Source organism: Gambusia affinis, linkage group LG10 (genome assembly GCF_019740435.1).
Source record: "Gambusia affinis linkage group LG10, SWU_Gaff_1.0, whole genome shotgun sequence".
Classification (NCBI taxonomy): Eukaryota; Metazoa; Chordata; class Actinopteri; order Cyprinodontiformes; family Poeciliidae; genus Gambusia; species Gambusia affinis.
This window is the reverse complement of record NC_057877.1, coordinates 23,311,800-23,324,053: the sequence shown is the minus strand read 5'-3', so window position 1 is coordinate 23,324,053 and position 12,254 is coordinate 23,311,800. Positions and strand designations below refer to the sequence as shown.

Below are 12,254 nucleotides of genomic sequence, written 5' to 3'. Positions count from 1 at the left end.
AGCAGCCGGTTTCTTCCGCAATCTGTTTCTTTACAGTTGAACAAGTCCAGTAAGACACTTCAGGATGGAAAAGCAGAGTATATTTTATGGCTTTTAAGTCTGTTTTATTGTTTATCCCAATATACGTGAATAAGATTCAGCGATTTTATGTTCCTTCAGCATCCAGTAAAGAATAATGATGTGGGTGGAACATGTTTGCTGATATGTGAGCTGCATGAGTTCAATATATACATTTTAGGATTTCCTCACATAGAGCAACATGAAATAACACTTAATTGTACATAATGATGAAGGGAAATATAAAACTCATAAGTGTGGCTTGAAATTTACAAATTGACAGTGTGTATGTGTGTACTTGAATCTCAGTAGTGCAAATCCAGCTGTTTGGTGTAGGCCACATTGTCTATCGACAACAATAATGACCAAACACTGTCATGGAAAATTTTATTCTATTTTCTTTTATTTATTTCTATTTTATCATTATTAGAACAAAAAAAAGATCAACACAAGTATACAGAAAACTGTATAAACAATGTCCAGCTGTACCACAGCCAGGAATCATTTACATTAAAAAATATATATTTAATTGGGGTGCAAATTATATTTTGGATACCTTGAGTTGTTTAAATCTAGACAGTAATTTAAAATATGACACCACAAAACTAAGGGAGTCGGTGACCAGAGATTTTCTCGTTCTCCATTACCTTTACACATTCTGTAAAAAGTATTCTAGAATACAGCCTGGAGACGAACATAACAAAACTAGGATCTCATTTTTTATTGCCATTCCTTCCTCTCTTTCAAGCTCTTTATGCAGAAATATATTTTTTGTCTAACTCTCTGAGAGAGATGAAAAATAGATGTTTTTGAATTTGGATTCCTGGAGAATCTTAAAGTAGAGATATCTAGTAGATACCTATTGATGTCTACTAGATATCTAGTAGAGATATCAATATTCCAAGCCTTGAGTAACTTCAATCCATTATCCAAAAATGAAAAAAGAATGGTACAGCTGTAAATCTACCAATACGTAGCTGCCCACCTAAACTGAAAAGTAGGATAAGTAACACATTATTTAAAGAAGCAGCTAAGAAGCCCAGGGTGAATCTGGAGGGGCTGCAGAGATTCACAGCTCAGCTGGGAAAATCTGTTATCGGGACAACTTTCTTTCCTGTACTCTACAACTGTGGTCTTTATAGAAATGTTGCAAGAAGAAATCCTGTGTGCAGTAAGCCACAAGACATGTAGATGAAGAAGATGCTCTGGTCATGTCGCTTTCTTACGTACTCGCAAATCTGTGAACAGAACAACTCAACTACAAAACTCAAACTCAGTCGACATCTTCCATTATCTATTGCCACCTCCATGTTTTCACAATCCTATAGTAAAACATGATGGTGGCAGTGCCATGCTGTGGTGATCCTTTCTGTCAGCCAGGACAGTGAAACAGAAATCCTGGAAATAAATCTCTTATATACAAAGTTTGAGACTGAGGTGAAGGTTCACCTTCCAGAACAACCGTAAACCTACAGCTAGAGCTGCAGTTTGTATCAAAGCATATTGATGTGTTAGAATGGCACAACCAAAGTCCAGACCTGAATCCAAATGAGAATCTGGGGCAAGGATGGGAAATTGACATTCACAGATGCTCTCCATCCAAGCTGACCGAGTTTGTGGTGTATTGTAAAATAAATAAATAAAAGTTGTAGATGTGCAAAGCTGGTGGAGACATATCCCACAAATCATGTAGATGTAACTGCAGCAAAATGTTGTTGTGCAAAGTATTGGTTCAGGGTGGCTGAATACATATGAACATTTATCAGATTTTTATTTTAAAAAACAGTTGTGTCATTTCATTTCCATTTTACTAGTATGCTTCACTTTGCATTTATCTATTTATGAAATCACAATAAAACACCCTGAGGTTTGTGTTTGGGACGTGACAAAAAGGAAACAAATTGAATAGTATGAATACTTGTGCATGGCATCAATAATAATTAATTGCTACACATGCATATTCACTTAACCTTTTGCCCATTTGTTTATGTAAGTGTGTTTGGATGTAAAATTTTAGAAATAGTTTAGAATTTTTTTTCCTGAAATGCTTTTTCTTCCAAACATGAACTACATTCAGTGACTAAGAAGAAAACAAGAGCTGCTGAAAATTGGAAAGACATTTGATAACAGCCAAAATCGCTGATAACTGTGCAGAAAACTTTTTATTTGTTTTTAATGTAATTTACACTTGTCTTCATTGCTGTAAGTGAATATTAATTAGTTTTATTTTTGTGTTAGAGCTGCACAATACCTTGAATCGCAGTTGTCATCACAGTTTTAATGTGTGAAACTTCACAGTCCCAAAAGACTGCTCAGATGCAATATTTGTTTTTTTATTTGAAGTGTCATGAATTCACCCTGAGGATTCAAAAAGATACATTTAATCAGTTGGATGGAGGTTCACTGTGCCTGATCTCCAAATATGATGTGAATTTTAGTGGCTGAGTTGTTTAAGATTACTTCAGGTATTGGGGACATTGTGATGATTTAAAATAATGATGAGTAAAGTTTCTAATAACTTATGTAAGAAAAACTTTATAAGATACTGAGCTGTTTGCTGCTTGCATCAAGTATGAAATTAGACTGCACTAACACAGCAGGTCTTTATGCTCAATTTCAGTCGTTCATGCCTTTAATTAAACCCGACCGCAGTGAGACTTCTGTGTGAAAGATTTATGACCCCAAATCGACCCACATGTGCCGAAGAAGAATGATGACATCACACAGCAGCACGTTGTTTACGGAAGTAATATGCTGTCTGTGGATCGATTTTCGCAAAGAAAGCGAAAAGTATTGTTACAAAACAAATAAAAGAACAACAGACTTTTATGCAGCATTGATTGCAACTTTTGTAGAGAAGTTTGTTGGATGAATAGCGAGAGCCAGGAGTAAGAGTGGAGTGATGTTCTTCAGTGACAGACTTCTTTTCCAAGTTCATAATCATAATTTTCATACATTGTTTACATCAATGTATGATGTAAACATTGTATGAAAGTCGGATAAAATGCAGCATCACTGTTCAGACTGAAGATACTTTGAAACAACAAGATATGTATCCAAATATGGAAGCGGCACAGATTGGAAATTTTGGGGGTAATTTGTGCTGCATTTGCCTGTCGTGTGAATGTTGCCTTAGAGTTGGAAGTTGATCAACTGGTGTCTGAATTCTCAGTTTTAGTTTTGCTTCCGGTGTCAAAGTTTGCATTCATCTTGTCCTTCTTTATTCCTTCTTTCTTCACCAACTTTCCCCTCCTCCCTCTCTGTTCTGTCTTTCTGTCCCTCCGTCTGTCCCCCTCTGCCCCCCGTCTGTCCTTTAGTCTCACTGAATGGGTCTGCAGAAACCGTCGTTCGTTTGGCCACTTTCCGCCTAAGCCACAGCACACTAAAAAGCTCTCAGGGCAGAACCAAAGACCTTGACTGCTTTTTGAAGCAGGCTGTCGCTGTATAATCGGTTAGCTTCTCTCAGCGGAGGGGGCAACACACACACACACGCCCGCACACGCATCTACACACACACACAGCATAAGAGGCAGGCAGCCCCTCATTACCGGGCAGAGCCCTGGTCCCTGAGGACTGGACCCAGCACCTAATCCTGTATTTGTTCTTGGGGACTGTATCTGTGATTCTCCATTGAATGGAATATTAAGCACCCAGGTCTTTTGTGGAGCGTGTAAGCCATTTGGCTCCACTCATCTATTATTTATCAGCCTGGCAAATATTTTATCAGCCTTAGCCTCTCATGACCCACTCTCATGTGAAGCTCTCCTCTAAATGAAGAAAAAACGGGGGGTTATTATTTTTTTTTTCTTTCAATTTATCTCCCGTTTTACTTTTTGCCTCATTTGTTCTAAAACCTGCGCAAGGACACAGGGATTTGTATTAATCTAAGAGTTTTGAGAAGCAAATATGTGAACTATTCCTGTGGAGTTTCTTCCAACTTCCTTTATCTAAGGAAGCACACTGTTGCCTCCATCGCTTTGTAGATAACAAATAAAAGAGGAGCGTAATCTAGATTTGCGTTATAAATCATAATCCGAGTTTCGGACTCCCTTTCCCAGCCAGCTCCCCCGAGTCAGCCACCCAGCCTGAGCCGGAGCGAGACAGAGACACACAGAGAGAGAGAGACTTGTTTTCACTTTCAACCTGAGAGTAAATCATGCCAGTTGGGGGGCTCACCTTGAGGCCTAGTGGAGATAATTGGAGTTGGTTAGCGAGGTGTTCTGTGCCATTACCTCCTGGTACCAGCGAATGGCTGGGGCTTGTCTCGCACTCCCAGAGGAGGAATACACCCGCCTGTTGGCTCCTCACTCAGCGTGCGTGTGTGTGTGTCTCAGCGTAGGTCCGCAGGCAGATCGGTGACCCCGCTTCATCACGATTTAATGGCCCCTTACTAGACGGAAGAAGGGTGTGATAGTTTTGATAGCCCTTCTTTTTGCCGAGCGCACTCAGTTCAGCTTATTAATATTCATCGCATTGATTTATTTTCAGAATTAACAAAAAAAAACCCCAAAGTGTTTGCCAAGAAATTAATCCTGACAGGAGTGTGGCATTGTTGTTTCATTTTCAGACAGCAGGAAGCAGGAATATGCATATGCAGATACACAGAGCAAGACACCAATTAAATGTTGATTAAGTCTTAAGTATTGTGGGATTCTGTGTGTGAAAGACAATAAGAAAGAAAATCATTGCTTTTTGTTTGCCGGCTGATATGAAAAATGAATGCAGTTAAAACAAACGGAGGAGGGATGGGGGGCTGGACACACAAACACATGAATGCTTCTTTTCTTTCTTAGATGCCTGAGCTTCATCAGAGGGTGTATTTGGACACCCCCCACACCCTCTTCATCTTTTTCTTCATCTCTTCCTCTGGCTGTGGTTGCTTTCAGCCACCGCGCTCTCCGGCTTTTGGCCGGTCAATTGTGACACTCTGCGTGTCAGCGAGCAGGGGGGGTCTCCTGGTAGCTGTGCGTGTGTGATAGTGTGTGTCCGCTTCACACTTTGGCTGTGAAGCTGCAGCGGTATAACGGCGGCTGCTGCTGCGGGGGTCCCGGCGGTATTGGCCTAGCCCGCAGTCTCTCTTGGCTAACTCATGTTTCATTCTTTGGCAATTTGCCCTAATGAAGTCCCGCAGGAGCCCCTCAGACCTCTGTTCTCTTTCCATATTTAATCATGTTATTTTAATCTGGGGGATGAGCTAACGCCTCTGTCTCCTGCTGTGTCTCTCTGTGTATGCGTGTGTGAGTGTGTGTGTGCTGCTGGTCATTACTATTGCTGAGTTTTTGTGACATGTCATGTCAGGAAAGGAGGGGGGCGTTTGCTTTAAGACAATGGGAGACGATGACTTTAATTCTGAGTGTAATATTGGTTTGACAATGTAAAAAGGCTCTTTGAAAAGCAATGTCATCCTTACATGATTGTGGCTCATTATTTGTTAAAAACGAGGTTAATTATTCCATTTTTTTCCCCCCAGTCATTTCTCAGATTTTCTCAGATTTTTATGGCTGCTGTCAGTGCTGTTTTTGCCTTTCTTTTGTTGTCTTTTTTTGTGCAGGTCACAGCACAAACCCCTCTTCAATAGAAATAGTCTGACTTTATTGTTTTCTCATTTGTAATAAAAAACCATATTTTTTAGACAAAAAAATCAAGACCGAGTACAACACTTTAATCAAGACAAATGTTACTTTGCATTAGGTCAAAATATTTTCCCTATTTTATACCGATCTCTTTACTCCTCTATTATCTTTTTCTTCAGGGTCAAGGAAACATCCAGCCTGCTTGTTTAGGTTTTAATCTGCTTTTTCCCCATGTTTCCTGTGAAAAGTTTATTTTTATGGCTTTTATTTATGCTCGCCTCAATTTTTCAATGAGTAGCATAATCACAGGCACCTTTTAGTAAGTTATAACATCAACAATTAAATTCTGCCAATAATTTCTCAAAATAGTTGTGGCTCAAACAATTTTTGTGAATGACTGCTTACTTGAGATTTGATCAGCCCACTGTCACGGACTCCAAAGAGCATATACATTTTTTGTCATACTGGCAATATTTTTCTAAGGCTCCCCTTAGAAAAATGTATTTATTTATTTATTTATTTATTATCTCAGTGAGACACTGCATTGCATAAAATAAAAATGAAATGAATTAAAAAGGAAAGTTAAGTGGAAGGAAAAACTGGCAGAAAAAAGAAACTGACGATCACAGCCTCAAGAGGACTCTAATGCCAAGCCCATCCAAGAGTTCAGAGGAGAATCGTAAGGTCTGAAGTGCAGATTTAGTCGGTGTTTCAAGAGCAAAAACACAGACCTATCCAGGAAAAGTGCTGAAGTGGCCTAAGGAGGAAAAAAAAACAAGAAATGTATCTTTTCAGATGAAAGTAAATTTTGTATTTAATTTGGAAATCAAAGTTTCCTAGTCTGTAGGAGGGGAAAATAGCAATCAGCAAGTCCACATGCCTCATTGATGCAGTAATTCATGCTAAAAGAGCCCAGATAAAGTATTAACTGCACAATGTACAGCAGATCAACAAACTTTTTTTCCTTTTTTAGCTGATATTTCTGTCTGTAAAATATGTATTTTATTTGGTCTTCTGTAATATTTCTGAATTTGGGGATTTCATCCGCTGAAAGCTGAAATCATCAAGATTCACAGAAAGAAAATGCTTGAAATGTGTTCATGTTGTTTCCCATTCTGACTGACAGATTAAAACAAACAGTCAATGATATCATTATGTATTGAAATGAACATGTAAATCTCTGAAATAAAAGCATGTTTTATTAGCCTAGATCTTGTTAGTAACAGTTGCTGTGGTTTTGTTGTGTTTGTAACAGTGAGAAGACATTTCTCTGTATGTAAAGTTGGGCTGACGGTGTCCCTTCCTGTCTTTCTGTGTGTAGTTAACTGCATGCGTCCACGGTGCAGCGGCTTTGCTCTTTCCGATGTACTGGCAGCACATCTTCATCCCGGTTCTGCCTCCGCATCTTCTGGACTATTGCTGGTAAGCCCGACAACCTCTAAAGCACAAACACAATCATTATCAACTTAAAGAAAATGTTTCTGCTGCTATTTTTTTCCTTTCTTTTTCCACCCTCTCCTCTTTGCTCTCGTCGCCTGATGCTGGATCTCAGCATGCAGACATATAGTCACACACACTGCATCATGTGCAACAGTTATGCATCAGTTTTAGCCACTGAGATCTCTGTGTTAAAGCGTTGCCACACATGTCCACACGTTCTCCCACTCAGTCTTTGTGTTTCTGCGCGTACGCCTTCTCCAGCACGGCTCCGCACATAATGAACGGACCAGATCACCTTACTCTATATTTTATGGCAGTTCTTAGCGGCACGCTCTCATCATGGTCTGAACTCTCTGAGGGGTTCATTACCTCCCTTCCAACACAAATCCAACAAATCTGATTGGACTTGATTGAGACTGAACGGAGAGCAGAAGTGGTGTCTACAAAATCTGCATGGTTTTAGGTTAACTTTTTATCAGTGCAGACGTAGCGTACATGTGTTGACGTCAGCATGGTTGAATGGGATTGCTTGTACAGTGCAGAGCATTTCCAGGAGGAACAGATCATCTCAGCGAAACTGTTCTTCACTGACAGGGAAATGTGATTTCCATCACTCTGCAAAGACTCATCGTTACCTTATTAAATGACGGGGTGTCCTCCGTTCCCTGATGGGATAACTAAATTACATTAGATGTTCTGTGTTCCTCTACATTACATCTGAAATTCTGTAAGTCAAAGTTGGGCATCCAATAAACATGACAGGCCTGCCTATTTGTTTTTATTCTGTCACTTTAAAGTGATTACAAGCTTTTGGTTTATAAATCACTCTGACCAGAAACATGCTAAAGTAAAGGACTGTAAGAACATCCAGAAGGCCTCTTATTTTATTTTTTATTTTTTTCAAACAAGGAAACCTTTTTATGATATTCTTACACAGGTAAGCGGTTTAAAGAGAAAATGAAAAATTACATTGAAAGACAAAGTTTTAGGAATAATAGTGAAAGCGAAAAAGAAACGGGGAAATGCAAAAGGCATTTTAGAAATGTTCTGATCTGAAAATGCCAACAGTTTGTTGGAAAGTGTGTGTTTTCAGTGAGTTGTTTCCAGTGCTAAGCAACATAAACAACTAGGTACAACCCAGTTGCATTTTTAATATTATTAAAAATGTATTTATATAATTCAAAAATTTAAACTCATGCATAACGTAGATCTTTTACACACACTGTAATATATTCCAATCTACTAGTTTTGAATATTATACTTAATGAAAAACCTCAAATTTTGCTTCTCACAGAATAGGGATGTTATTTTTGCAACCTATGAAAATGTTTCAAACTGAAAAATATCTACATGGTCTGTACAGTGTATGCACATATTGATGGTTTGGGCTCCTTTTGCTTGACTTCAGCTCTTATACATTGTTGGGTTTGGTGCCTCATCTTCCTCTTGATAATTAGGTCAGGTTAGCTTTGAAACCGAAAGTTCCCATTGTTACAAAGCCATATATTGGAGATTTTGACTGTTCTTGCAGGTTTCAAAACCTTCTAGAAAATGGACACTGGTAACCATGACGAGCTTGAAAATGTGCTGTTAAATCTCTGCTCCCACTTTGGGTTTGATACGACACAGTGGACCACCACAAGCCAACGATCATGGCTCAAAAAAAATCATCATTGTGGAAACTTCACAGTTGGCCTTAAATAACCTGTCATGTAGTCCTTGTCTTCAAATCTGAATCCACCAAATTATTGATTGGGTTTCGCTAGGTCCTCTCAGGATTACATTTAGCTGCGTTACTTGTGCCCTTCTTTTCCACCATATTTTTTCTTCTAATTGCCCATTAATATATTGGGATGCAGCTTTCTTGAACCTTGTCTTCTTTGTGAGGGGCGATAGTGACTGTCTTGCACATACCTATCAAGTCACTGTTGTATTAAGAAAAAAAATTAGTGGACTAATATTCTAAGAAATATTGAATATTGTTTTTTTTAATGAACTTTAACAAAAATACTATTTTCTGAACATTACTTCCTTTCTTTTTGTTCTGATCCTGGAAACACTGAGTGAAAAGTTTGAACCTGAACAGCAACTCTGAGATCTATTCAGGGCCTAATCCCTTAATTCCTTTATAAACCAATCACTGTCCTTTATATTTCAGAGAACCTTTAGGATAAGTATAATCACATTTAGTGATACTGTCCATTTTTGAGTTAAAACATAAAAAAAAGAGAATCTCAGAAATACTTCTTGGAATATGATCAGTCATTTAGCAGCTGTCTCTGAGGAGATTCAAGGTGCCTGATCAACTTTTGTTGCTGTCTACGTTCTTAAACTATGTTCTATTCACACATTAGTGACAGCAGTGTGTATTTTTTCTGTAAAGGCAGGAAAAGGGAAACAGCATTTATTGCACCTGGATTCTATAAAAATAACTCCACTGTTCTGAGGGCCTTGGATATAAAAAGGCTTGTTGCTGCCTGTGACATTATCATGTTATGACATCCTGACTTCAGATTATTTTTCAGTGCACATTTAGTATTTTGTTCTGTGTTAAGTATTGGCTTAACATAAATCGTCTTCATTTTTGATGCTTTGTATCTTTAATTGATCAGTCTGGATTATCAGACATGTTTTTCTCACAGATTAGTGTATAAAAGTGGACTAATCACTCACACAAGATAAAGACTCACTAAATAATATACTATAGAATCTGATTATTTTTTCTTTTTAATTAAACTTTAACACTTTTTATCTATAAAAACATTAACTAGCATGTAGTTGGAAAAGTTTAATCTTGTCCTTTGAAGTATAAAAAGGATTAATCTATTCTCCTATTTTTTGTTGCATTAAGATCTGCCACCTCTATCTAAGTATATATGCGGTATATTCTGTTTTTATCTTTTATATCTTATTGTCCTCAGCAAGAAAAATCGGACTTGGTCAAATGTAAAAGAAAACAGGATATTGGTATGTGCCTGGAAAAATCCAGATTGGTGCATGTCTTATGTATGAATTTTGGAAAAAAGCAACAGATCCATACAGTGAAGACACTTCAATCTTTAGTTATTTAAATTAGTATAAAATGACTGAAAGGTAGATGCTATTTTCCAATTAAACATTGCATCTGTATACACCACTAACAGATGTCTTGTACTTTCCACATCCTCAGTGCTCCGATGCCATACTTCGTGGGAGTTCACTATAGTCTGCTTGAGGTATGTTACCAGATTACTTTATCCATGCAAATGCTACAAATGTTACTGTAAAAAAATCAAGATGCTCCATGAATGTCCTGTGTTTTGAAACCGGGGGTTGAAATGTGTAAACTGTGAAAACTGATTTTGATTATTCATTGCTAATCCAGATGTTTTGTTGAACTTCGGTGTCGGAAACAAATGACGACTCAATTCTGAGTTTCTGTCGAATATTTAAGAGTTAATTCATCATGAATTAAACAATGCTACTTTTAAAAATCCTAACTTTTTACAGTTTCACATCTTTTTCTTTTTTTTTCTTTTGTCTGTTTTTGCTCTGTCTACTGCTTGTGTGTGCCTTGGCTTCTGAACCAGAAGTACAGAAGGCAGAGACAGAAAGGCAGAAAAAGCATCTGCAAACAAAGAGCTTTTCTTCTTCATTGTTAAACCCTGTGTTGGTTGGGGAGCAGGCCGTCATCAGTGCGACTGTTTCATGTGAACGCATGACGCAAGAGCCCACACATTTTTGCACTCGTGTGCGAGTGCTAGTTTCTAGGTGTGTGCGTACGTGTGCATGTGTAATTGCCTATAATGTTATGCACACGTGTGTTTGCGCTCATGCGCGTGCATTTGTGTGTGTGTGATACTTGTATGACAGTTGCGGCAGTGGCAGTATTTATCACACTCTGCATCCGTGACAGACCTTCTTTCCGCCACTACATAATTAGTCCAGATCAGCATGTGAGCCTCCGCTGCACAGGCTGTCACAAAAGTGACAAACTAGAAATTCACACACTATGCTGCCTCCCACCCCACTCACACACACACACACACCACACCTGCCCATATCCTTCCTGCACCACACTGAAATAATTGTTGAATTTGTCGCCATCAGGATGCGCACGGCACAGCACAGCATCGCTGGGTTGTTGTTGATGCATGATGTTTCTGGTTCTGTGGAACGCGCGCTTAGAGTCCAAATGTTTCCTCTCAGCCCCATTCTTCATTTTCCATGTGTGTGTTATAGTAAAGGTGGTCTACTTTAATTTTTTTCTCCTTTTGCAATTTTTTATTGTTAATTATCAAGCCTTGTAAGGCTTTATCGGTAGTGCTTGAAATAGAAAACAAATTCCTTATTTGTGCTCAAAACCTTGGCCAATAAAACTGATTCTGATTCTTAATTTAGTCCCATATATGTAAAGAATATGTATAATTAAGATAATCCAAAATGGTCAAATCATTTAAATAGATTTCATTTACATGCAGTCCAATTCTAATTCAGTGAAATTCAGTTGATAACTAAATTTGGGTGAAAGACATCTTCAAAAAAAAACTAAGGTTTGTTTTCCACTTTACAGGTTTTGTTTTTTTCCGTTTTCTTCAGTATTTCAGATCATCAAACATATGTGAACAAATACAAAATTCAGTTTTCAAATTTAAATAACTAAAACAGAATCACTGTCACCCATGTCTGACAAACAGTTCTGATAACTGTTGAATGAGTCTTGCAGCCTGCTCTTCTTTGCAGACGTCTTTTAATTCAGCCACTTTTTGAGCATGAACAGCCTATTTGAAGTCAGCATCTAAATCTGTGCATTTTTATTCTTTCTTTGAGCTTTTCAGGGATATTTATGCTAGCATATTTTGGATCATTGTCCCGTTTCATGACCTTAAGGTGACAAGCTGATGGAAAGAAACAATCTCCTTAAAGAAACAGAGCAAAAATCTTAGTTTTGTCATCTAGCAATGCAAAACACCACCATGTTTCACTGTAGATATAATGTTCTTTTCTGAAGTTAGTTTTTTTCCCCAGGATGCAACAGTTCCCTAAAGGTTCCTTGTTTTCCCAACAGATCACAGATAATTTTCTTTTTAATCCTCAAGATCTTTGTTTGCATATGTTGGATAGGTCAAAGTGTCATTTTGACCTTCCAACTCGTTCTCAACATTGACTCTTACTAAACCTTAGTCATGGTGTTTTAACCCTTTT

The 12,254-nt window shown here is 38.1% G+C and overlaps 1 protein-coding gene across 3 annotated transcripts in view; it reads left to right on the top strand.

Annotated features, from left to right (window-relative positions):
• Nucleotides 1-12,254, top strand: part of dennd1b (DENN/MADD domain containing 1B) — a 135,946-nt gene that overhangs the window by 70,849 nt on the left and 52,843 nt on the right. For all 3 annotated transcript variants that reach the window (XM_044130502.1, XM_044130503.1, XM_044130504.1), the window contains 2 exons: nt 6,952-7,052; nt 10,240-10,285. In XM_044130502.1, coding sequence (XP_043986437.1) covers nt 6,952-7,052; nt 10,240-10,285 — 147 coding nt within the window. The remainder of the gene's footprint in view (nt 1-6,951; nt 7,053-10,239; nt 10,286-12,254) is intronic.